General features: G+C 39.3%; 1 protein-coding gene across 7 annotated transcripts; it reads right to left on the bottom strand.

Annotated features, from left to right (window-relative positions):
* Positions 1 to 486: 486 nt before the first annotated feature.
* On the bottom strand, positions 487 to 26966 carry rubcn (rubicon autophagy regulator). Of its 7 annotated transcripts, none has more exons than XM_047374557.1 (23): positions 26687 to 26966; positions 24654 to 24807; positions 24167 to 24250; positions 23011 to 23170; positions 22780 to 22886; positions 22387 to 22636; positions 19685 to 20107; positions 19003 to 19050; positions 17047 to 17142; positions 16430 to 16545; positions 16089 to 16296; positions 15864 to 15971; positions 15007 to 15081; positions 11372 to 11416; positions 11231 to 11291; positions 10693 to 10825; positions 10415 to 10560; positions 9855 to 9919; positions 8534 to 8772; positions 7011 to 7072; positions 6762 to 6915; positions 6501 to 6594; positions 487 to 2597 (listed from the first exon to the last, which is right to left on the bottom strand). In XM_047374557.1, the coding sequence occupies exons 1-23, from the start codon at positions 26725 to 26727 to the stop codon at positions 2461 to 2463; spliced, it is 3006 nt and encodes a 1001-aa protein (XP_047230513.1). In that variant the 5' UTR covers positions 26728 to 26966; the 3' UTR covers positions 487 to 2460. The 7 variants fall into 7 exon arrangements, with proteins under 7 accessions (XP_047230513.1, XP_047230514.1, XP_047230516.1 ...); XM_047374558.1 differs by having other exon boundaries at positions 16098 to 16296; positions 26687 to 26965; XM_047374560.1 differs by lacking the exon at positions 19003 to 19050.
* Between the last annotated feature and the right edge of the window lie 430 nt (positions 26967 to 27396).

The raw sequence follows: 27396 nt of genomic DNA on the forward strand, positions 1-27396 counted from the left end.
CTCTGCTTCTGTTCAGGCTTTGTTGTGAAGGTCCTGGTCCCACCTTGTCACAGTGTTTAGTGATGCAGTCAGTAACTGTCTCCATGCATCCCCTGCTTGTTCTGCCTAGTGGCCACCCTCTTATCTGTCACCTTCATCTCTCTTGCTTATGTTTTTGGTAGTCTTAAATTAATGAATTGTTAAATAGGCTTTTTCTTTATAATTCTGATGGCTTTGCAATGATTCTCTTCTGTTAATACACAAAACAGGCTACCTTAACCTAAAGCTTATTTTAATGTTAAAATGATCGGTTTTATTTCCTCTCACCAAGCCTAGTATTCTGGTATTTTACACAGGTTTTCTATACAAAAAGGTTCAAATAAAAATATCAGTTTAAGCTTCAAAAGCAGGAGGTACCCAACCATTATAAAAAAAACAAAAAACAAACATAATTTAAACAAAAAATAATTGAAAGCCTTTTAAACCTTACACTCAGTGACACCAGCGTTTAACAGTCTTGCCTGTCATTTATTGTGAACATAATTACAGACTCAAAGCAAGGATTTTGAACAACAATAATTAACATTTTTAATAATAAACGTTTTAAATCTGTAGTGCACTTTAAACCTCCTTACTCTTGCATAATAAAGGTAGGTCCAGGACAAATCTGATCAGAGGAGCTGGGCAGTTACTTTGCTCAAAAGCTTTAAACTGAAAGTTTCTTTTACAAAACAGGAGAAAATTCAAGTGCATAAATATTGAATGGGTTCATTTTCCGAGCTTAGCTATAAAGAACAGTAACTATAAGTAAATCAAAGATGCGTGGAATTAAAATGAGACTGAAAAGGTGACTAAATGGAGGTACAAATTACCCAATTTGGACTTTGTTTTTGCCGTTGTTTTGTTTTTATGACAATAGGACTAGATGGATTAGCGATTGTGTTTTAAACCTTCAGAAATGTGTCACAACATAACATTCTGCTGATTTACACTGGTCAACAAGATACATCTGAAAATCTAATACTAAATTTAAGTCCCAAAACACAAGTCTGCAATGCATTTTTTCACCTAATCTCTTATTTCTTTCGACAACACGTGGAGTTACCTGAAAAGCGTTGCATAACCCCCAATCAACATGAATGTGATGACATTTTCAAATCTGCTCTGTAATGCAATAAGCAAATTAGCTGCGACATTTAAACAAACGCTAAAGTATGAACGGTTTGACTTAAATTATAAATTAGGCAGAAACTGCTCAATTGACATCATTAGAGTCAGAAACATTTCAAGCTTATGGTTCAAGTTCTTAAACATTAGAGGCATAACATTCAAACCTGACTGCACCATCTTACCAAAACACACAGGATCAGTGCAATGAACCAAACACACGGTCATCTGAAAAGCTGCAACAATAGAAACCAACAAGCACAGCAGGTAGATACGCAACCCAGCACTCATACAAAGTCCAGTTTAGTCGCCACCCACAATAAGCAGCACGACAACTGATCATTCGCAGTTTTACAGATAATATTTGCAACACTGACTCTGAATCCTGCAAATTCAGCTTTTGCTGTGAGACTCCACTGCATGTTCATTGGTCACAAAAGCGAGTCTTAAACAGCATAAAATATGAAACTTGTGGATCAAAAATAGAAAGCACAAGGTAAATATTTCCTGAATATTCAAATTAAAACAAAACCACACCTGATAGGATGATTTAGACAATTATTGGTCAAGTGCTAAAAATTCTGTATTTTTAAATTTCCAGTGTCCTTCTTAAAAGTGCAATTATCCTAATATTTCAGATGTCACAAAAAAACAACAAAATCACATAAGCTAATAAAATAAGCATCTTATCAGTACGTGAAAAGAGAGAGAAGCCTCAGGCTAAATTAAAAGTCTCTGCAAATATAAATGATTTTGTTGGCAGATTGGTTAGATTTCACAACAAACATCGCAACATACAAGTGCTGAGGTTTAAAGGTGGTCTTTGCTCATGTTGCACATAAAACTGAAAAATTATCAGCATCACGTAACCGTGCAAGGCAGCAGGTCTGAACTCTCATACAGAGCTGGTCTATTTGTACGGGAATGATTCAGCACTGCTGTGGAAAGCTGGTAAACAAATATAAAAAGCTTAAAACTTAAGCTTATGATCAAAAATGATTAAACTCAGTAGTTAGAATGCATTATTAGCTTGTTAGGTTTAAGAAACTAAATGTTCAAATTAACGTGTCAATTAATGTGTTAATACAGAGAAGTCTAGAGTTTCATTCCACACTGTGGAGATTAATTAAGTTTTGCATAATAGTACAACATACTTTTCAAGCATTAATTAAATAAAGTGCATTTCTTGAAGGGGCTTATAGAAAATATTAATCTCAAAACTTGTTGTGGCGATCGGAGAGGAATGAGATAGATGAGAAGAAGGTCCGTGACTACAATCATTGTTGATTTGTGCTCCTCTTCTATCCCGAGGTTCTATGTACCTCCTCCCTCGTCCTCTTGCTCCTCCATGTTTTTGCGTGCCATCCTCTCCCGGCGCTCTGCCAGCCGCAGACACCGGGGGCAATCTTTACCAGTTCGGAAGCAGCTCTGATGGTAACAGGCGTGGCACTCTGAAAGGCGAGGAGGGAAAAAGAAATAAGAGGGTCATTTTACAGTTACAAAGACATAGTGCCTGCGAGTGAAAACAGAGACGCAAACGGGTTTGACCAGTTTGCAGACCACAAGGTAAGTTGCTCAAACAGAGCAGCCAATCAGAAGCAGAGCTAAGGAAGGATAGGGAGTATAAAAGGCAAAGAGGTAAAAGGCATCGAGGCAGATGGGAGAAAGCGGGTCATATTCTTAGAGCGCTAACATGAAACCTGCACAGACTCGTCCTCATATTCATCAACACAGCAGCATCAGTTTTAACCTGTGCAACATTTAATTTAATATGGCCTCATATGATCATGTGAAAAAATGATTGATGTCTAAAAAAAAAAAGGATGGACTCATGAGATAAAACTCAAGGTGAATTTAAAACATGTTTATTTCAAGTCCAAATGAAGATTAAAAAAATAAATAAAAATGCACAACTTTACAAGGCATAAATAATAATCTCTCAGTTCAACAACAATCATATAAGCAGACTGACAGCAATTCTAAAACTGTGCAACAAGTTTAAACTGGCTGAAATAGAAAAAAAACATCTACATTTACAAGACAATCAACCAGAGAACAAAGCGAGTGATCAGACTGCAAATCCTCCACCGGCTCAGGTAGAAACCAACTCTGACTGGCTTCCAAACTGAAATTCATAATAATAAGAACTGTAAACATGCACGACTTCTGCAACATCATTTAGCAGCATCATTTTCTAACGAAGGCAGCAGCTCAAAGCCGAAGAAAGAAAAATACAACAGCAACACCTTCTAGAGGCAAAACTAAGGTATTCACCACCATCTGGTACAATATCTACCCACCACCAGCTGGGCAACTGGAAGAGCCAAAACCAACACCAGCACAGTAATACCAGAAACTCAGAAAACAGCCAATGAGGAAAAGTGAAAGACTCCCATACCACAAGCAGCCTGTAAGAGTGAGGATGAGAAAAAGAAGTGAGAATTGTCTGATATATTTCAGAATATTTTTGAAATGAACATCATGCCAAAGCTACAGCTATACCTACTTTCCCATAATATATCAAATTACAGTTTTATACACCATTTCTCTAGGACGGATTAACAAATAAAAAGTAACACATTAATTGAAAAGTTGCAAACAATTGAGGCTAGGGATGTCCAGATTCAATGCCTCATTGGCTGTTAAGATTATTCAGTCAATTTAACAAATCTCAGGCTGGCACACTGACAAATGTGTTAAGTCTGTCTAAACGTGGGAAAATTAAATGGATTTTGTTCTATATCAAGCACTGTCATGTCTATAAAGTCTGTGTGAATCTCCCACTGCCCTCCGGTACTTAATAGTGCATATATAGTGGGATTAAGGCAGAGGAATTAAGAAAGTGGAACTGCTTCACCATGAAGACGCTCTCATACTTTTTTATCTATTCAAGTCATATGTAAAATAAATTTGAATTTCCCAGGTATCCAACTATGGCAAGCTGTCAGTTTCTGTTTTATTTTTAGGCAGACAGCATGCCGAGGTGAGTGAACGTCATCAGTGCAGACAGCACACTGCAGCACGAGATTAAGTAGTGCTATTGTTAGTCGTACGGTGCGATATTTGAGTCATAGCTGAAACAGTGGCAGACGTGTAATATATATGGCATGAGAGGTGCAGCAGAATCTTTCGACATGTCTGCATCTGAGCCATGTTGTCATAGATTTTCTCAATCGATTACACTACAGCATCAGCGTTGCTTTCCTTTGCCACTGTCTCTATTTACACTACAGACATAAAAGGCATATAGGAATAGTGTAAAGGCGTATAGCTGGAGATTTAACAAAAATTACTTTCATAGTGAAAGTGAGGCTGTATTGGCTGCTGCAGGGCTTCGATTGTCTAATGTGTCATTAGCATTTAGCTCTAAAAGCAGTTAAATTTAACCTTATAAAGCAGGAGAAAAAAAAAATTTCTGTAAGTCTAGCCCACACACATTAGCCTAATTATCAACAAGACGTATAAAAACCGACAGTCTGAACAGTTGAAACTGTTTTGCATGAAAACCTCCCAACCAGGAGCAATGATATGAAATGTTGCAAGATGATTGACACAATAGCTGTGTCAAGTCAGATAAATGGTTAGAGGCACAGGATAAAGATGTTCCATGTTTTTGGTGGTAGGTTATTCTAGTACATTTTGTAACTTGGTTAACCGCGCGTTAGGGTTAGGATTAGGGTTTATCCAAGGGTAGAGCACACCGAGTCGGTCCTGCAGAAATTCTGTCGCCGTTAAGAAAAACATGGAGCGATGACCAGAACATTATCGGTGAGGGAGTTAAGTGCTACTTATTCACAGTAATGCAGACCGAGCAGTACTGATAAAATGTAGTGTGGTATTTCACTGCACTTTAACACTACTGAGTGATAAGCATACACACGGCATGATGGGAATCAGTATTTGCGTTATTGACTCAGATCCACTTTGGGAACAAAACGTTATCGGGACATCCCTAGGTGTGAAGCTAATTTTAAACTCATTTTCACATATGAGCATACAGCAGAATGTGGCTTTGCTATGAACAGGCAAATAATAGTGCAATATTCTCCTCAGTGTTACAATTATCTATGGAAATAATATACAGTCAAAATCTCAGGTCTGTAATTTACTTATCAAATAAAGTTAAACAAGAGGAGACAAAATAAAACATGAGTAAAATGCACAATAAATGTAAAATCTTAGATAAAAATAATAAAAAGTCTCAAAACTCCATATTTATTATGGAGTTTTGCATCCAATTTCAAATCTTCATCTGCCTTTTGTATTTTAACCTGGCAGCTATAAAGTAAAATAGTCTTTTCTAATTTCAATAATTATTCTTTCCTACTCTGTGCAGATTCAGAAATATTCCTCAGCTTTACTTTGAATCTACTCTTGTCCTTCAGCTACCTCAGAACGATTATCTCTATCATCAGTCTCTCTGTTTTCTGTCGTCCCTTCATCCTGTCCTCCGCTCTCCCTCCTCTTCCTGCCTTTAGTTAATCTCCTGGCTTTGCGGGTTGTTCGATTTCTCCACTTAGTCTCTGCTCTATCTGCTGCATCCCCATCCTTCACCACCTCAGTATTAATTTTCCCATAACTTTCACCGCTCTCTCCTTCCTTCACTTCTTTGCTTTTGGAGAGGACACTTGTTAGCTGATGTAGTCTCGGTAGTTTTAAGACAGTTTTAACTGCATTGGTGTCTGTCTGAGGTTTCTCTTCCTCTTTTGTTTTTAGAAGAGATCTTTTTATATGCTCTTCATTTCCTTCTTCCTCTTTCGAATCTACTTTTCGTTCATCCTCACGGCCTTTTTTTGAGAAACTCTTCACTCGCCTTGTTGACGCTGACATCATCCTGTGCCCTTTCCCTTCTTGTCCTGCTTCATCCAAACTCTCAAAGCTGCTGCCTGTTTCTTTATCGCTTCTGTCTCGCTTTGAGATGGTTTGTTTTAATCTCTCTATTTGTAAAACCTTCAACAAACTCACTTTTTCGCTCTTTGCATGTCCCTCTTCACTTCTCTTGCAATCAATCTCTTCCTTCTTGTCCCTTTCAGCTCTCCCTGCCATCTCCTGTTGTTCCTCATTTCCTGTAATCCAGGGAACTACATGAGCAGTCTTCCCAGTACTAAAGGGCTGAATCATTCCCGCTCTATCAGAGGAATACCTGGCCTCCTCCCCCTGTTCATTTCCTCCATTCTCCTGCTTCCCAGTCTTCACCTGCTGATCTACCCCCAACTGCAAGTCCTCCTCCCCACCCTCCCCTTCTTTCCTGTCTCTAGAGAGGGCCCTCGCCAGTCTACGGGGGTTTAGGATCTTCCAGTCTCTCCAGTTTAGTTGAAAGGAAATGCGGGAGGACTGGGCTCTTGGGGGCTCACCTTCGCAGCGCTGGCACTTGCTCAGCTGGAACGGGAAGATGATGTCTTTGTCGTTGCTGCAGAACTCACACACAAAGCCCTTCGCCTGACACAGCTTGGGGAAAGAGAGAAAAACAAAAGAGAATACTGTTAGAAATCATTATATTCACAAATTAAAAAGTTCCTGACTACAAGCCATTGCTTTTTACCATGTTATTAATGCAATATCATGAATAAATGCACTAATAAAAAGGGAAAAGAAGGTCATTGTTGCCATCTTACCACACAACTGGCTACATGCATGGTACCAAGCTTAAGCAGCTCTTTCAGCCGAGGAACCAGCTCTCCGTTGCGAACAGCAGTGAGATCGTTGAGTGAGAAGAGATGAAGGTCCTCGGTCAGGTGACCTGGCAGGATGTCGAACTGATCAAGCACCCTAAAGGAAGATACAGGAGCAAACCAGTATTATTCTCCAGTACATGAGCTTATTCCATCCCAGAGGCTTTGGTAATTGTAAACTGAGTAGCTTACTCTTTGGCAAAGCGACACATCTTGAAGAGATTTTTCATGTGAAAAAGCTGCATCCTTAAAACCTGAAGGAAAAAAAGAAGTTATTCAAGTATAGAACAGAGAAAAGTCATTCCTGCATAAAGACATGGAAGAAACGGATGATTTATCAGCTGGTGACCAGAGTCAGAATCAGCTCTGATTAGAGATTACTCTAGAGAAACTCTGACTGGTACATCAATAGCTCACACTTTACTTCCTGGCACATGGAGACTACTTTTCTAGTTCAAGGTACAATAATGTTTTGGATTCAAAAGCATCAAGCAGCAAATAATTATTAGCTGCGCTGAACAATCTTCAGCGTTTAGAGGAATAAAAAAAACTCACACAATCGACTGACTCTGTACTCAGGCTTTTCTATGTCATCTCCTGGTTAGTGCAGTAACAGAAAGGTCAATGTGGTGGACCGAGAAAGCATCAGATATGGCTGGGAATAAACAGTTTTGTACCACTACTTAACCAACAAATAAGACAATATATTGCAAACAATAAGCTGAAAATCTTGCAGTAATTGTTCAAGTGAAGCATGATGCACCTCTCAGGTTTTTGCTAGATTTGTACCAATTTCTTAAAAGATATAAACTTCTAATCGGCTGCAGATAGTTTTTCTGTTGCGGGCCTTGCTGTTATTTTGTTCTTCACTTGTGCGTTTCCAAATTTTATTTAAACATAGAATAAATTCTCTGGACTGGATAAGGGAAAAAAAAAAAAAAGGTAACAAATGAAACATTTGAAAGATTCTATGAAAGTCTATCCAAGCATCATTCTTGAATCAGTTTATCTCTGAAAGAAAATCCCTAAATCAGATAGTTATGTGGTCTAGTCAGCTGATCAGTGAGCTTCAGCTGTATCCCACATCACCATTTAGGTCCAGTAAAGTTTATTTATGGATCCCTGAATACTAATGTTTTAAATTAGGCTTTTACTGTTTAAAATTACTGTTTTATATTTAACTCTCTTAATTTTATATTACTAACATGTTCAATGAATATATTTGGGCACTTCTTTTTAATCACACGGTCATTACGTACAACTGAGGAGCTGAGTATGTTGTCTTGCTGCAAGACACATTTACTTGAGGGCTAAAATAACCTAAACCTGAAGTATAACTACATTAATGGCGGTTAAAAAAAAACATCCTTTAAGAAGAATTTGGTTTTTCTGTATGAAAGATTAAGATTCTGTTTCCAACATAATTTTTTTTAACTCACACTGCAGTCCTGTAATACTTTGTGCTACTGAAGCAGCACTAAAGCATTAAAAGACTATTTTAGCATCATGTCCCCTGCAACTGATAAAGGCTCCATTTATTCAAACTTTTTACTCAAACGGCACCAAGCTTGTTATTTACAGTTTGGAGGGACGTAATGATCCTCCCCCTCCAGGGTGTTTGTGAAGTGAAGAAATGTCTCCTTTAACTGAATGTGAATCTTTGTTAATAACATCATTGGAAAATGTTACCATTTCCATCCTGCCTCTCAACTCACCCTGACAGACTCCAGGGATTTGATCTTCTTGTACAAGCTGCTGTTGATGTCACTTGGGTTGAACAGAGGATCTCCAGCGATCTTGCTCAGAAGGTCGCGGGCAAAGTTGCTGACGTAGTACTTGCCGAAATCCCACTTCCTCAGCACTCGGCCGGGAACGACGGCCTGGGCATTCTCGTGGCAGCACTGGCAAAAGTAACGGCCGAGGTATTCGCAGTAACGCAGCCGCTTGATGTAGTCTGAGGTGAGGGTGGACAGCAGAAACACAAGGGGCAGAGAAACCAGGAGGAATGAGAACGCATTCAAACAAAAAGATCCCAATGGTTACTTTTCTTTCACGTTTTGTGTTATTTGACAAATTAAGACAAAGAAACTTTGAAAAAAAGGTCCCACGTCTGCAAACTTTAAACAAAAACTTTGATCTAAAATAAGAACAGAAAACAGAGATGCACTGAGAAATAGGATGGTTACTGGAATCAGATGATTTTCAGTAGGATTGGCTCTAACCGGTAACCGGCTGGTCAGTCACTCAAAAATCCAGTATGTTTCCAATCATTAAAGTCAGATCAAACTGACAACACTTTTTTTAAGAGAAGAATTTGCTTTTTTAAACATCAGTAAGTTGTTATGAGTAGAAGTCAGATGAATTATGCAGACAGAGGAACTATTTAAAAGAAAACAATTTTCTACAAAATGTGGGGAGGGGTGTGCAGTTTATTCAGGCTGAGAGAGAGAGAGACGTTCAGCTGATAATATGTGACCGGGCTCTGTTATGACTTGGACAAAATGATAGGCTAATGCCGGGTTCGCTTAGATGGTGTTTATTGTGCTCATCTTCAAGTGAAAAAAAAAGGGTGGAGCAGCTTTGCAGCATATTTACAATGGACATCCAGGCAGGTTAAAAACAGACAAAAACAGCAGTACCTCCATAGCAGCTCAAAAGTCCATCGTCTCCAGTGTCTAAACTCAGACTGACTCCCTGTGGATAAGATTCCTCTTTTATAACCATAGCCTCCGCCCACAAGAAGACAATAACAACAAAACAAAAAAAACAAACCCTAAACAAATACTTCTGATGGGTATGACCTCAAAGGTAAGTTCTGTTGGGTGAGCATCTGTATGTGTGTGTGTGTCCTTGCATGTCAGCACTGTAGCACTACGTCCAAGCTTGTGACGATTCCTCCGTCACATAACAGTAAAACTCTGTTTTACATACTGATTTATGCTTCTTATTAAAGTCATTGACTGTTCAAAGCAGGAACGTCACTGTTTTACTAGATTTTCAGTTAAGCATTAGCATTACTGTGACTACAGGTGATACCTGGGTCAATTCTGGTGCCGCAGCCTGCACAGCGGAAGTTCTGCTTGGCAACGATGACCTTCCTCCTGAAAGGAAACAAACACGGCAAACAAAATTGACATTTAGAAGCACAAATAACCAACAACTATTAATGTTATTGTGAAATTATGTAAACAGGCAAAAAGACATTCAAAAGCCACGTTCAAGTTATTTTTGCTAAACATATTTTTTAGAGAAAATTTCACATCTGAAGTGACAATGAAAACTGGTTTACCTTATAGTATATTTTTAAATATGTGCTTATTGGTCTTATGTTAAAAAGGTTCATTTCAACTATTTTAAATTAACGTTTGTCCCCCTATGCCTGTTGGGGTCCCAGATAGCTCTGATGAAATTAAGCCCTACATGTTGCTATTAAGTTCCACCTTAAACGATTTAATGTGACGTTTTTCTCTTCAACCATGTGGTAACCCTAACCTTTCAATACACAAACAATGGGACGAAAAAGGAGGTAACAACTCAGTTATGATTAAAAAGACATAGAGAGATGGCAAAGTGTGGAAGAACTTCTATTCACTGACTTCGGGGCAGGATGGATGTTGAAGATGATCTGTGGTCTCGGCGGCGCCCACTCAAGGTTGCCTCGAACTCTAATCCTCAACTTGTAGATATCTGCGTGCTCACCATCGTCAGGAGAGATGGGCAGAGAGTTGGGAATAGGCAGCAGCTGGCAGACGAGATCAAAGTTTTGATATGCTTTGCGAGCATGTTCGCATAATACTGTACCACCATGACATTTCACAATTTATGAATAAATATTGTACGGGGATAGACATGGTTTAGTTCAGAGATGTTACACCTTCTGTGGAGCATCGTGTTCTGGGACCAGCCAATCGAGCTCTGAAGCTGCAGGAAGCTGCATGCCCTCAAACTGCCTGAGCAAACCCATGGCTACTGACTCAGCCGAGTTAGACTGGAGGAAGGAGGGAGAGCTGAAGAACAACAGGAAAATAAAACATTTTAAAAACAAGAGAGACAGTGTCACACACAAAATCATCTGTTCCCTGCTGATGAACAGAAGCAGAACAAATCCCCAGTCTGGTTAATGGTGCAGATAGAATGCAAATCAATAAAAAAAAAAGTTCCTGAAAAATGTCTCGGGTGGAGAGATTAGAGGTTTTTTTGGTTTGTTTTGTTTTCTTATGTCAAAGTGTACTTTGACATAAGAAAACAAACAACAAAAAAATATATCACTTCACAGTTAATAAAAAGGAATAAAAAGATAAAATACCACATTTAAAAAAAAAAAAAAAAAAAAACTTATTATAAAATGACCCATGAGTTTTCACTGTAAATACAGTTTTAAAATTTAGTAAATACACACAAATGTAACTTACATGGATTCTGAGCTCATGAAAGATCTGCCACTGGAGCTTACGCTGCGCTTTATATCTGCATCTAGAAAACAGCGAGAATAGAGAGGCTGGATCACATGCTAGCAGAGCACTACAGGTGGTGGAGACACCTTGGTTGCCCACCTGCCAACTGCTGTGACCTCACATTTTGGCACCTCTGGTAGAGATCTGTAAAAAGCCTTACAATAAATTAATCTTCTATAGCAGGGTAATAATCTAATAGTTAACAAACGTATGAATGCTTTTACAAAATGATTAGTGCCACAATTAGTGAAATATTTAATTCCTATTAAATTAATGAATCTAAAGCATTCATATTTTAAACCTTGCCACAGTTCAGAGTATAAACAAAATATTGACTTCCTGTTGCACTGGGGGACAAATATAAAGTGACACAGAGGGCCATTTCTTTTATCCACTCTTTAAGACAGGAAAGACAAGTGAACATGTCACTCAACTAACAAATGTGCCGGTTTTAATTAGGCAGGTGATAAATGAAACTAAATAAGGACCTCAGCTGATCTTGTTATAGGAGGTTAAATCCTGTCACAGAGTCTCCATATCAACCATTTATTCTAAGACTCTTGTACAGATCTCTACCAGAAAGGCTAGTCATTTTGGAGGGAGTTGTATCTCAAACTATTCAAAGTATTTCTGTGATTTAAAAAGTGTAAGCAGCTCTAAAGTAATTGTACAGCAAGAAAAAAAGCACAAGCAGAGGCTAGAGGTCTATTTCTCTTTGCTCTACCCTTGAATTAAATTTAAAAAGTTACTACTTGCTACAGCAAAGCATTCAGTGCTACTAGAAAATTAGATTAAAAAGCATTTTAACATCCTACAAGGGACTTCTTGTTCAAAATATGGAATCTGATGTAAAAACATGTGGCTGCTTACTGAATCTAAGCACATTTTATTTACAAATCAGCGAGGAGCATGCAGCAGAAGCTTATGTTATCTAGAATTTTCACAAACAGGAAAAGAAAAGAAAAGGACAGGAAACGTTTGGAGACAGGAGACCGTCTGCAGGGATTTATTTTTTTTTTTTTATATATATCAGTTTTTATCGCGGGATCAACATTTTGTTGTCACATAGAACAGGTTGCGCTCCGAGCCTTTCACAGTTATATTAAATTTTCTGAGCAGAGAGTCAGTTATCTAGCGACTAAAAAAGCTTTTTAGGTGCATAAGAAGCTTTGCGGATGAAAGGATCAGCATCATCATACAAAGAGAGTCTGATTTGGCTGAATATGAGAGGAGGGCTCAGTTTGCACTGATTGTTCAGGCAGATTGGTGACTGGAATTTGATTTTAATATGTGGCACAAAGAGAAGTGCGGTACAATCAGAGTTAGAAAAGTTAAGATACTTTTTAGACGCAATCTGTATCATTTAGGTTAGGGATTAAGATTTTTTCAGTCTTTAACAGAATGCTATAAGTTAAATGCAGCAGAAAATAATTGTATTTTTAATTTCCTTATTAGAAGCAACACCTTGTAAGTTGCTCCCTGTTTTAGTGGAAAAAAAAACTAGTTAGGGAAACACGGCACCTACCAGGAAAATTTTTACTTTTAGTGAAAAACAAAACGTGCAAGAACATTTACATTAGATATAAAAATACGATACATCTCATTAATATAAAACATAAGAAATAATGAAGTGGATGGATTATGATAATGGATGAAGCTACAGTTACAACAAGATGCCACTCTGTTTACTCGTCTCCCCCTCATAGGGCTCCTTAAACCGAACAGGTGCAGGCACGTCGGTCTCCCTGCACCACCAAAGCCTTGAAGCAGCCGATTAACAAGCCCCGACACAAACAGCCAAGCACACAGTTCAACAAAGATGAGGAGGCAGCTGGCTCGTCTCCAAACTACGGAGATAGGACTGGGTTTTTAATTTAATTGGACACAGCGTAATTCATTTAGAAAATAAGACTTTCTTCCCTGTTATGCAGCAACTAATCTCATGTTCAAACTCATTAGTCAACGACAAAATAAAATTAACAGCTGCTTCTAGAGAAAAAAAATGTCTTCCCTTGTAATGTTGAAGGTCTGAACATTACAGATCAAATTTGTCTATTTATGACCTAATTATAACTCATAATTTCAAGCCTAATGATCCACCCTTTATTTCCAGTGATGCAGATCATTCTTTCTGCAGAAGAAACAAGGTATGGTCATTCTACATTAAATCTATAGAAGAAATACAATATTTTTTTTCCCTATACTTTTAATAGTACCTCCACTGATTAAGTTGTACAAAACTAAAACTAAATAAACACGCCTAGCAGGACAGAAACCTTAAATATTTTTTTTAATGAAAACATTTTTAGAAAAGAGCTTTTTTATGATGAATTTATAGTGCTTTTGAAAAGAATTCATACTGCTTAAACCTTATCACATTTTTTCATGTTACAACCACAAACTTTCATGTATTTTTTGAAGAAAAAAAATGTAGCGCAGTTGAAAAACAATTATAGTTTTTTGTTACAACAAATAAAAACGTCAAACGCAGGGGTTTTCACAGTAACTTAGGTGTGAAATTAACACAGCAAACATGGGAGGGAAAGAGGCGCAGGACTCCGCTGACGAGCCTGAACAAGCGTTGTAGGCATTTGTAGATGGCACGGATGTTGCTGCAATATTCTCAGAAAACACAGGGGGCAGTATGCTGGATAACCAGTAGAAATCTAGTAGAGAGAAAAGAAGCGCTTCACATAACACCAGTAATGGGTGTGCGCACTATGGAAAACATTTCTTATCAAAGTGGTTTTGTTTCTTGCAAAGTTTCAGATTCATAAGAGTAAAACAATGAAGAGGAAAAAGCTTTTTGACCTTTTTGTAAAAGGATCAAAAACTGTACCTAGAATTTAAGACTTAAGTTTTTTTTTAGAGCTTTTTTATTGTTGTTAATCTAACTTTGTAACTCGCATTTCTCTTGCCTTTTTTCTTTGTTTTTCTTTTCCGTTACTCCGTTCCTTCTACTCATGAAGTGATTTATTTGTGCATGAAATGTTTGCACTTTCAACGTCATTCATTCTGAATGGAGAACAAGTGTGGTCCGCGCCAGGTTACAAAAATACAGAGGTGCACGACCAGGCGCTGCGACAGCGCGTGGGGCCCTTGCACAGGGGTGGCGTGATTGCGTCACTCTTTGCGCGCGCGCCCCAGTTCAAAGCGTCAAGTATAAACCTAGCTCAAGAGTCTGCTAATTATTTGTCAATGGGGTAAAGCTTCACCTTCCACAAGGACAGCGAACCCTAAACATACAGTCATAGCTGCACTGTAATGGTTGACGTCAAAGCATATTCATGTGTTAGGACTAGAATCCAATTAAGAATCTGTGGCAACATTTGGGTCCACAGACATGCATTCAAATCTGACTGAGGTTGAGTTTAGATGTGCAAACCTATTAAAGACATCCCCCAGCAGATTTACAGCTGATATTGCATCAAAAGGTTCTTGCCCAAACTATTGACTGTGGGGCGCTAAACACTTCTTAGATTCATGCATCACTTTCGTTACAATTCATAATTATGGTCTCTTGCTTTGTCGTCCTGTCACATAAAATCCCATTACATGCAAAGTACATAGAAATTTGTGGTTTCAACATGAAACATTCACTGTAAATTCTATACTTGCTAATGAAGCTGCAAAGACTAAAGATGTTTTTTTCCAGTTTGGAGCAGAGCCACCGGCTTCCTCCTTGTAAAAAGATGAATGAAGCTGCCTCGCCCGCGGGTCCAGCCAGCAAGTACCTGAGAAGAGGGAGGCGAGTGACAAGGAGAGGCCGCTCTGAGACACCGCCAGCAGGGACTGACCCTCACAGCCATCTGGGAGACAGAAACTAACACTCAGCACTACCATCACCTGCAACCAGTTAGACATTTCAAAACTGGACACGGAGGTGTGTTAGTGTTCCATCCAAACACAAACTGCAATGAGGAGGGAGTTGTGAAGGTCAATAATTAATAAATAACAGTATTAAACAATGCAATCAGACACACACCCTGTTTAAGAAACGGATAAGGAACACACCCAAGAAAATCATAATGAATCTATCAACATAATACATGTTCAGATGCAGAGTTTCTGTTAACAGCAGCTTTTTACAGTCACACTTTATACAGCCAGTGCGACAATTTAAACTCCTAACATGCTTGTCACATGTTACCAGTAATATTTTACATTTAGTCAGCAGGCTGGCATTCTGTGACCTTTGCACTGTGACCTACAGGTTTACAGCTGATGATAAAAGCTGGTTGGTGAGCAGCCAATGATGTTATGAGATTATGAATCATGAGGAAAAAAGAAGATAAAATGTATTCACATAGAGAAATTATGACATATGAAAAAATATTTCCTTTTTGGAAAGAGGTTATAATTTTGGAGATTTGATAGAATCAAATTCAGCTTTATTCGTCAAGTTTGCTCAACACGAGGTAATTTGACTTTGGCTCCACCTTGCTCTCAATAGCAGCCAGAAGTGAAGCATTATTTAAATTACCATGATTGTACTGCTTGATGAAACTGATAAAACTTCTTGTTTTGGGGAATAATACTTATAAAGCTTTAAATTAACTTGTAGTTTTTCGATCCAGTTCCCTCTCTGTACCTTGCAGTTCACATTCCTCCACCTCGTCCGCCGAGCCGGAGTCAGACAGGCCCTGGTAGGAGTCCTGAGAGCTTCTTCTGGAGCCGCCACTGTCAGTGGAGTGGAAATCTGAGCACGAGGAAATAGTTCAAAGCAATTATGCCAAAGATACAAATCATCAGCAATGTGACTTATTTCTAAGGCTTATTATATGTAAAAAGAGACAGCTCAGTGTTTAATTCTAACTTGGCGTACGGTGTTGGGAGGTTGTGCAAGGTGGCAGACGGCTGCGGCGGATTTGTTGCCTCCTCAGACGGATCTTCTGCTTCAGCTGTTGAATCTCAGAGTCACTGTCTCCCTCCTCCTCGCCCTCCTCCTCCTGACGCAGTATGTTGTACTTCATCAGCTCAATGGCGGCGATGAGGGACTCCGAGATGCTGAAATGAGCGTTCTCCTGCGAAACACGGAAATAACCAAATATATTAAATCACCCAAACTAAACCGTTTCAACTCTTCATGTTCCTCTGTAACCTGTGGAACATTTATTAAACTGTTAAACCATGATCCGTGATGAATCAAGCCTCTACCTTTTCTAAGTCAGCACAACTGCCAAAGTCCTGCTCTGACAGGTAGCTGATGAGGCTCTGCCCCTTCGACGGTTTCCTGAACATCCCATCTGGCACAGTGCTGTACTGGGGCCCATCTGAAGGAAACAAAGCATGCACAACTTCATGTTAAAATGCAAAACGGACAGACAGGAGAAAGGATTTTTATCCTTTCAATGAAACTAAAGCTAAAACTGCAGTCAGCAAATCATTTTATTTTCTTACAAACAATAAACCTCCATGTGGTTGGAAGGTGAATGCTCATTCAGCATCTCAAAATCACATTTCCACTGACACATTTCAGCTGACACATTAATAGAGAAAAAATGTGTTCCTTCAACAAATGTCCTGAAAAACCTCCTGTTACAGTTTCTGCGCTCACTGCGGTGCGTTACAGATCTGCACAACAGATTTCTACCCTATGTATTTATGATCATGTTTTTTGTATTGTAATAAGAAAAACTCTACTTCTTTCAGAACCAATAAATAAACCTGACAAGACACGGGGGTTGAAACCTGAAGACGTGTGAATCAGTACGTGGAAGAGGACGGGCGGTTAAATCTCAGCAGTGTTTCAAACAGAATGTGAGAAGACTCACGGGACTCCATGTGAAGAGAACTGGAGTTGCTGGTATCGCTGCACCGAGGTGAGAAGGGACTGTAGTCCTTCATGCAGGAGTCTTCGCTTGCTGATTCTGATGAACAAAAACAAAAACTGAGCTGAATTCTACATCCCTAATGGAAACATGCCTCAAAAAGTAATGAAACACAATGAAATATTTAATGTGATCTTCTTAATTGTTGTTTACACACAAACATGTATGGTTACATTACCTGTATGAAAAAGCAGGTAAAATGAGCATTAAGCAGGTTTACGTTTTTCTCAGCAAATATATTTCTAATCCTTCTATTGGCATAAAATTCACATCAAATGTTTCTAATAAAGGAATCCAACTTAAATTAATCCATAATGAAGTGGAATCGTACAGGGAATAAGCATTGAATATACACATACACACACACACACACACACAACAATGTGCAAAAAGGGATAGAAAGCCAAGAACCGAGCAGAAATCTGTCAGTATTTAGAAAGTATTCTTGCTATGCAAATCAGCATCAGATGGTTTAATATTAACCGATGATCTATAAAAAAAGAGTTTCTCATTACCATATCTTGCACAGTGGTTTAATTGGTAAGAGCAGGGAGACCTTTATAAAAAGTCCTGCTGCTGCAAAACATCCTAACAGCAATGGCTGCAGCTGCATCTCTAGACTTCTGAATGTTCCAGGATGTTACGTTGGAGCCACAATAATCAAGAAGTGGAGAGAATATCAATTTACCATAAACCAGCCTCAGTCAGCTGATATTTGACAGAGAAATCAAAAAACTAAATCAGACGAGATTTGGAGCATTCGCAGGGAGAGCTCAGTCAGAACTGGAAAAAGGAGGTAGAGATTCTCCAAGGAAAACCATCAATAATGCACTCAAACACATCAGTCTCTATGCTCACTCACTGCCAAAGAAAAAGCATGCTGAAGCTCATTTGTAGTTTGTAGCTGAAGATTTAGATAAGCCGATGCAGTACTGGGAGAATAGAGTCTGGTCAGATGAGACCATGTTTGGAGGAAGAGCGGTTCACCCCAAAAAAAACCCCATGACAAAAGATAAGCTTGCAGGTGGGAACATCATGGTGTGGGGCTGTCTCAAGGGATGTGGTACAGGCAGGCCTCACGTCACTGAAGGAAGGATAAATGGAGAAAAGTACTGGGACGAAACGAGTGTGGATTTCCAAGCAAGACAGTAGTCCCAAACACACAGCATAGGAAACTCTGAATAGGTTTCACAGAAACAAAGAATGGTCCAGTCAATCATTCAATCTGAATCCAACTGAAAAATCTATGGAAAGAACTGAAGATCAGCGTGGACAGAGGAGACCTCAAGGAATCGTCAAGCTATGAAGACAGTTTGTGTGGAAGAACGGGTCAAAAATCACACCTGAGCAGATTTCTTGGGCTGTTGCCAACATCTGGTGGAAATTTTATGTCACTGCCCACATTAGAAATATTTAAACTGAGAAAAACATTGACTTGTTCAAGACTTGTTTTAACCGCTGTAGATGTTATGATTCCATAAAGACAGCAAATGAGTAAACTCTGGAGTAATGAGCTCTAAACAAAATTTATTTTGGATTACTTTTGAAAAATTCCTGACCATAAAAGCTCTTTTGTCTCACCTTGCTGAACATGAAAACATGTCAAATTTAAACTTCATTGTCCTGCAATGTTTTCAATGAGATGCCGGGACAAGAAATAGAAACAAAATATGTGCATGAACAAAAACGAAACCATTGGAGTAATCAGTTGTTTCATTTGATCTAATTTATCGAAACAAAAACAGCTCCGGAGCAATAAACCGTGAACTGAGCACAAGACTGGAAATGAGAAGGTCAAAGTTCATAAACATGCACTAAAAAGTAAAAGAAAATAAAAATAACAAAGGGAGGATGAAACGGGGTCAAGTGATGGAAGTACAGTTAAACTGCACTGCCAACCTGCAACTGGATCCTCTATTATTATGGTGATTTTTCTCTGGCCCCCTCCTTTGCATAAAGAGTAAAAAGAGAGAATAGAGAGAAAGAGGAAAAGGACAGTTTAACTGGAGCTGAAAAGGAAAAACTGAGCAATAAAGAGAAAGTCATTCAGCTTTAAACAGATTTCAGGCAGGAAGTCACAAAAGGCAGGGTTCCTACACATTTTACATGTCATCGAGGATGAAAGATGAATGAACAGAAAGATGGACAAGCATGGATGGACAAAGACAGAAGGACAAACACACAGATGGACCAATAGATAGACAGATGGAAAGGAGAGACAGCAAGATGGGCAGATAGATATGAAATGATAAAGGGAGTAATGAATATCCAAATATTTTAACAAACTTATTCATCCACATCTGAAAAATGGTTAAATCCTATTCCAGACGTCCCCAGACTGTGTAGGAACCCCACAAAGGACAGTCACAGTGCATCTTACACAGATAATAAATCAGCCTGTGTGCATTTTTACTGCAAGCTAACTAAGTAAAACAGGAGTGCTCCTCGTCATCTTCTGCTGTTGAGAGCTGCGGTTTACATTACATGATGTTCTCAAAGACATTACCTGTAAAATGTCTCACAATAAATATATTGAGCACATTGTTGGAGGACACATGCATCAAATGTCCAACTCACTCACCAATCCTGAGTTTTTCACTGATCCCAGTGTCTGAAAATGAGCGTGTGTGTCCTTTGGCCCCCCTGCCTGGGCCCTTCTGGCCCTCCGAGAAAGAGGAGCGCCTCGGAGGGGTTGGGCCCAGGGAACTCTGCTGCGTGCACTGTTCTTTTGTCTGGTCCGGCTCGTTGCTGTGGGTGGAGGTTCTGGAATCGCGACGACTGCGTTGCCCCAGATTACCGATAGCCAGATACTCTGGACCATCATCAGAGTCGCCGTCGCAGGAGTCCCCGGCCTCAGGCTGAACGGAGGAGGTTGGGGACTCTGTTAGAGAGATGTGAGGGATGGAAATTGATCCGGGAGCGGGTGTCACGCCTTGCTCACCCTCCCCTGGCCTGGACATGGACATCCAACGAGTTTCCACGCTGCTGGCTGAGGAGGTAGTGTCTGCAACACAGCATGTCAGTGAGTAAATGGGTCAGAATTTACTCCGACTTAATGCAAAACAGACCAGGAAGGCAGAACATATTACAGCAACGTTGTTCTGTTGAATCGTTCTGAGCCATCAACCCTTTGCCTGTCAAAGAACATCCTGGATTTGAAGCCTTCTGGTATTCTTACATCTAATTTAGAGGCTGTCCCTCTGAAGGATACACACAGAGACCGTTTACAGTTGCTAATGCTAACAGTACAAGTTGCTAATATGAAATGTTGAAGACAGCACAAAAAGGCCAACTTAATAATAATGTCCTTGTTTTAAATGTTTGTAAAACCCTGATTTAGAGCAACTCAGCTCTTTAATGCCATTATCTTTAAGATAAATCAGAACCAGCAGTTCAAAGCTTTACAAAAACAGACATCAGAAATCAGCCTGGAAAAAAAATAACTTTGCTTGGAGCACCTTTAAACTTAGCTTGAACTAACACAGAGACCAGAAAACAAAAGAGCACATGACCGTTTTACATCACAGCTAAGCGAGCTCGGAGCCCTGCTGATCAGCAACAGCAGCAATAATTAGGATAATTACATTCCTGCTACGAAGAGTTCATCTGTTGTTTTAAATCCCACAAAAGCAAAGAAACGATTCCACAACTGGGAATTTCATTTTAAATATCATGTAACAATGCAACAACACTATAAAGTTGTATAAGAGATTTATTTAGCATGCCTGACATATTTTTGTAATAAATGATTTTTTTTTTTTTTATATATATACTTTTGACTTTTTTCCTCAGAGTGATCTTCAAACTCTTCTTCACATGACAACGCAGTGGCATGAATTCTATTCATCATTTTCACTTTCAGTAAACTAGACACTATAGTGTCTATTTAATGAATCCTGCAATGTATGATGCATGCACGCTTCTTCTAGGCTAGAAACAACTATTTAGATGCAATCTCTGTATAACGTCATTTTAAACAAAACAAAAAACGAAGGAGTTAGTTTGACCAAAACTACCGAGGCTAATTTTAAATCTGAAGCCACAAGCAAACACGGCCTGCTTTCACGAAACAAACCATTGTTTTCTTTTCTTTCTCGTCTCGATTACCAAATGAGGAGGTATTTTTATTGCATGGCAGCAAGCCATCTTAATTTACAATAAAAATATGTTTATAAGCTTTAAAACTTGTCTGATGTTTGAATAAATGTGTAAACCAAGAGTGGTTTGACAGCATGAAAGAAAAACATTATGTTGTTAGAGTCTAGTTGACTGATGATGCCCAACAACAGATTTTTGGGGCCAAAAATCAGTCACTTTTGTCTGTTTTGCATTAAATTCTGACCCATCCACTCACTGACATTTTAAACCCACTGACTATGATGGACAGTGGCCATGTGGCAACCAAGAATATATACAACTGTGTCATCAGCATATGTGTGGGTAAGAGATGCTGTAATACTTCATAATCTGAGCGAGGGGGAGCATATAGATGGTGAATAAAAAGTGGCCAGAGAATGGAGCCTTAAGGAACTCCACATATGATCATGGTTTGCTCATTTATAAATCGTCAAATGACGCAAAGCGTTCTAAAAGATAAGATCTGAATCCATTTTTATTAAAAATTTAAATAAAAACAAATTTGAAAACAATTTAAGATTTTGTGTCCAAATATTTTTGCTGATCTTAAGAAAACTGTTCTATAATAACCTTCTGGGGAAAAGTGCTCTTAACGTATAAAAGAAACGTAACATGAAACTAATTTGATACAGAAGATAAATGTTAAAACTCCTGCTTGAGAAAACATCGTAACATTGTTTGTTTAGCTGTGCTCAGGATGCTAAGGCGGTTCTGTCTACACATTCGCCAACAGCTGGTCTCGTCCGCAGACAGTCAGCCCTTTGTCTGTTTAGTCCAGTCAGTCGGTTCACACACAAACTGCTGTGGACTCGTAGCAACATCGTCGACGTCATGCTTGCCAAGTAATCTGCTGAAAACTTGTGTGAGAAAAAGGCCATCTAGCATCAATCAAGAACAAAAACGTTGATGATTTAAGCGAACGTGGTGCCAGAGTTGGTGAAATCCGGCTGGACCAATAATCTTTGACTGTTTTTTGTCAATACATGGGAAAGACAAAGATCTTAACCTACAAAAACCAACACTAGATTTTTACCTCAATTGTTACAAAGAAAAAATAAATAAATAAATAAAAGGACAGAGGTGTTATTAAACCATTTAGGGCAACTTATAATCATTTCAATATATTTACAAACACATAAAACCTACATTTGGTATTGATGCTTTCTTCACTCGTGTTGTTGCCCTTATGAGATCTAGCTCCGGTAGTGTCTGCTGGCTTGTTGTTGGCAGCAACCGCTTCTCGCAGTGAGCAGTTTGAGGTGGTTAGTCTGCGGTTCATAGAGTCTCTTCCAGGAGCCGTGTCCGCATTCCTCCAGGTGCCCCCCGCCCCTGGCAGCACACACAGGCTCTGGCTCTTCAATAGACTCAGGCACGGAGATCCCCTCAGAGGGGACAGCTGGAGGAAGGAAATAAGGAGAGTTTTTTCATACTCCCAGTAATATAGACTCAACAATACTCGACTAAAGGATGATACTGTACTGTTTTTTTTTTTCCACACAGAAACAGTTTGAAATGCATTTGAAAGCTTGAGTAACCCACCCCAACCGTGTCTACTTGGGCCAGCAGTTTGGGATTATTCTGCTCCACAGCTTCCAGACACTGAAACATGGCGGTCACATGAGGCTCACTCAGCAGGAAGGCATCATCTGAAGGGCACCCACATGAGGAAGAGAGGAAAAGCATGTGACTTAAAAACACAGGTGAACAGGAACTACTGGAAAACACAGAAGTAAACCGTGTTTGGTTTCCACTGCCTATCCGTACACCCACCGTTGTAATATTTCCGTGTGTTTCCCTGATGCCTGAGCAGAGGTTTGAGCTGAGCTGAGAGCTCGTGAACCTGTAAGCTGTGAAGCAACCAACGCTCGGCCTTGTAGCTCTCCCCAGCGCTGTGCATCCCGCAGCTCAAAACCGGCTCCAGGTGACTGAACTGAGGACGGACAGACAACGAAACAGTGGCCAAAAATATTTAAAGAGAAGGACAAGACCCTGATATAGTGGAAAACCTAACTGGAGATGCACTGCTGGTGAGTGGCATCGGTCAGCTTTTTTAGCTTGACCAGTATCCGACCAGTCGACTCAAAGAGACTAAGGCTTGAGCAAATACCAGGAAGGCAGAACATATTACAGCAACGTTGTTCTGTTGCATCGTTCTGAGCCATCAACCCTTTGCCTGTCAAAGAACATCCTGGATTTGAAGCCTTCTGGTATTCTTACATCTAATTTAGAGGCTGTCCCTCTGAAGGATACACACAGAGACCGTTTACAGTTGCTAATGCTAACAGTACAAGTTGCTAATATGAAATGTTGAAGACAGCACAAAAAGGCCAACTTAATAATAATGTCCTTGTTTTAAATGTTTGTAAAACCCTGATTTAGAGCAACTCAAGATCAGCCTAAAAACAAACTATGCTTGGAGCACCTCTAAACTTAGCTCGAACTAACACAGAGGCCAGAAAACAAAAGAGCACATGACCGTTTTACATCACAGCTAAGCGAGCTCGGAGCGTGGTCTTCTTCAGAGGGGCTTGAATTCAATTTATGATCATTTTCACTTTCAGTAAACTAGACACTATAGTGTCTATTTAATGAACCCCGCAATGCATGACGCATGCACGCTTCTTCTAGGCTAGAAACAACTATTTGGAGGATGCATTCTTTGAAAACTTGTCTGTTTAAATAAATGCAGAAACATTAAACAAATTTGGCAAGTTTCAGCAAAATTACCATCCTTGAAGCTTGGCTCTCTCAAGAGAATCCCCGACTCAGCAGAAAACCAACATGGAAATGAGTGAAAGGGTCCCCATGTCCAGTAGTAAGAAAGCAACCTCTTTTTTCTGATTTTACATTTACTGTAAATTTCCCAAAGGTTTCAACCCACTACAATCAAAGTCCCTTTTTTTTCCCCTCTCCCAGAAGTCCATACCTGTTCAACATGCATGGCGAGGTGGGGGCTGATGTAGCGAACACACCAAATAAAAGGCCAGTAGTCTCGCTGCTTGTAGTACACCTGCAGTGGTAAACCCGTTTATTTATATATTTTTTTTAAAACAGTTTTCATTATAGCAAAAAGCAATTATGAATGGTGGGTGCTGCTAACATTTCAGCATTGTAATTTTTTTAAAGTTTAAAGGTCATCCTTAAATCCTAATAAGGCACTTCGGTGAATTAATGAGAGCAAATGCTTTATGTAATATACGTTTAAATTCAGTAAAATGCAAAAAAAAAAAAAACAAGTTAAACAATTAGAATCAATGATTCCCTTGAAACAAGAATGTGTTGTTGTTTTTTTCAGGTCAAAGTTTACCAAGAGCTGCAGCTTGTGCCAAATGTCAAGACATCCATCAATGACAGATTGAATACATTAATCAAGAAAAAAGAAAACTGATGGAAACATAGTTGCATTTCCTAACCTGCTCGTTCTTCAGTCTGTGGCCGAGGATGTTGTTCATGTCTTTGTGCAGCCTCTGCAAGCCTCCGTACCGCGACCAGACGTTGGGGTTGTTGGTGGACAGGAGGCCCTCCACGGTGGTCTTCAGGCTGGACAGCAGCTTCCATTGCTCCCTCCTGGAAGCACAAGGGGATCCAGGATGGAGAGATAGAAAGACAGAGCGTGAGGAGGTTAAGGAAGGAAGGAAGTAAAGAAGTGCTGGTGACAGCAACATCATTTCCATCGAAGCAAAATACATTCCTCGCCACTAAGAAGAAAAAAAACAACAAAAAAAAAGGCCACCTCAGCAATTTAATGAATAATTACAGTCTTATAAATAGATGTTGTCCTCTTTCCTTCATATGCCAAAACGCTTCCTAGAAATATCTTAAGTCATCAAAATGTTACACTTATAAACAGTTCTACTCCTAAAATAAGGAATATAGGCAGTTATATCCTATTTTGTACGAACCTTGATTACAGATTATCTGTGAACTTCAGTGTTGTTTCTAAAGGACATTCCTGCATTGGTTCATATGGAAATGCCAGCGTGAGATATTACCCAGGCTATAAACTCAGCGTATCACAGCATGCAGGTTTAAATCTGGTAGATTTTTTTTTTTTTTTACCCTCTCAGGTCTAAAGCCAAAATGAAAAAAAAAGCCAGATACATGACTGCAAGCAGAGAGAAAGAAAAACAAATCTGTAGATAGTATCTGGAGGGGACGTTCTGTCACTAGCTTTGTGCTTTTGTAACATCAGGTGAAAGAGGAAAAACATGTCACAACGTGTTGATCTAAAATAGATGATAAATTTGGACATTCACTTTTTCTTTAAGACGAGGACTGACTGCCCCGATAGAGCAGAGGGTCACATTTATGAGCCCAAATCATTTTGGTGTGAAACAGCTTGTAGTGGTCAGCCACTAATCAAACCACATTGTATAATTGGCTTAAAGTTAGATAACATTCCTCACATATTGCAGAGCAAGCTCCAGTTAGGCAACAACAGAGCACTGAATGTGTCTACAGGCTTGGACAAACTCCACAAGAGCTGAGGAATATGATCTTTTACTAGACGTGGGAAGAAAAACAAAGTTCTAGCTGTCCAGCACATTTCATACTTCACAAGAGATGCGGTGCTGAACTCCTGGAAAGTCCTTATATGCACCTTCTACTGCACCTCACAGGAAAAACGGTTCTGCGCAGATGATGAGTCAAGAACAAGCTGCAAGATCTCCTAAGGAGAAAACACTGTTCTTGTGAAGTATGTAGAGGCCTTAAGTGCTGACCTCATGTGTCACAAACCAGGAAGTAGTTCACATTATAAATAAGCTGCAGCTTTCTTTTATTTGGATAGTGTGTCAAATGTAGCAGTTTGCCAAACATCGAGAGAGATTTACTTACACTTTTAGTTGAGACTTCTGCATCTTTCGTCTTTAATTTATCAGCTACGTTAAAAACTAAAGAGAAAAGATGATCTGCTGAGAAATAAAATTAAATAAATAGTTTCCTACAGATTACCGTTTGCTGGACTCGCTTTAGTAAACTTTGAAAAAAAAATAGAGAGCAGAAACAAAAAAAACAACCTAATAATTCGTCTTTCTAAAGGCAAAACCTTTTTGACAGTTAGCGTTAGCTGCTAGCAGACCTTGTCCAGGATTAGCGTTCATCTAAGGGCGCATAGTTAATAATTAGCACTATTAAAGCTAATGAGTAACTAGCAGTTATTGCCAACAGATAACGGGTGGTATTCAAATAACACCTGATTACAGCTTCACTGTTAATGACCTGATAGAAATCTTCAGTTAGCCTAACCTAGCATGACAGCTACAGCTCACACCGACTAAGGACGTTTCGCCAAAAAAACATTTCTTCCCAACTTTATCTAAACGTTAAATAAAAGCCGCTTGTCAATGAATGTATTTTTTTAATTGTCTTGCTTATTTAGCAACACCCAAACCCAACCCCCGGCGGCTACCTGGGGATAATGAGCCCAGCCCAAGCTGTCACTTGCCTTCGCTCCTCCGCCTCTCCCTCCGCCGTAACCTCCATCATGTCCTCCAGGCGGAGCCGACTGCCCACCAAAGCTGCCAGCTTCTCCGCTAGCTCCTGTGATATTATACAAAAAAAAAAAAAAAAATCTTTATCACAACGGCAATGGTTGCTGTAGTGATTCACCTCAACTCCGAGTCTGCCGCCGCCATGTCTGCGGTGCCTGCTATACCAGAGCCTACAATCAAAACACTGCAGGCCGCATATCAGCTCTCAATAGCGGATACTGCATCAGTTAGTGGGCGGTGAAAACGGCCGCCGCCCTGCCTACTTTTGTACTAAAGAAGCGACACATAAAATTATATTGTAGCAATTTAGTTTCTTCTAGTGTTTTGGGTGAATAGAAGTTAATACGCTTGATTAGTCAATAAGAAGTATTAAACTGTTTAACCAGTTTCTAGTGAGCTATGGAGCTTTCTAAATGACTTCTAAATGAACCCTGGTAAATACTGCCGCCTGGTGTTAGACAATAGTAATGCACCCACAAATAAAATAGATTGAATACTAATAGTTATGAGTACTATTAATATCTATGAAGTGATACCACATAGCTACTTGCACACGTATTTTTCATGCTTCTTACAAAACATCTGGATTCATCACAGCAAAAAAGGCTGCCTTGAAAAATATTTTTTGATGCAGCAGAGATGTTTTGTGCTAACTTCATTATTG

Source organism: Girardinichthys multiradiatus, chromosome 9 (assembly GCF_021462225.1).
Source record: "Girardinichthys multiradiatus isolate DD_20200921_A chromosome 9, DD_fGirMul_XY1, whole genome shotgun sequence".
In the NCBI taxonomy this organism is placed as follows: domain Eukaryota; kingdom Metazoa; phylum Chordata; class Actinopteri; order Cyprinodontiformes; family Goodeidae; genus Girardinichthys; species Girardinichthys multiradiatus.

Bases quoted from the DNA above. Each gene is read 5' to 3' on its own strand.
- rubcn (XM_047374557.1), bottom strand. From the start codon at position 26,727: ATGATGGAGGTTACGGCGGAGGGAGAGGCGGAGGAGCGAAG. The intron at 20,108-22,386 runs GTAGGTTTTATG...GCTGTGTTGCAG, and splicing joins AGAAAGCATCAATACCAAAT to ACACTACCTCCTCAGCCAGC. The intron at 10,826-11,230 runs GTAAGTTACATT...GTTGTTCTTCAG, and splicing joins TTCATGAGCTCAGAATCCAT to CTCTCCCTCCTTCCTCCAGT.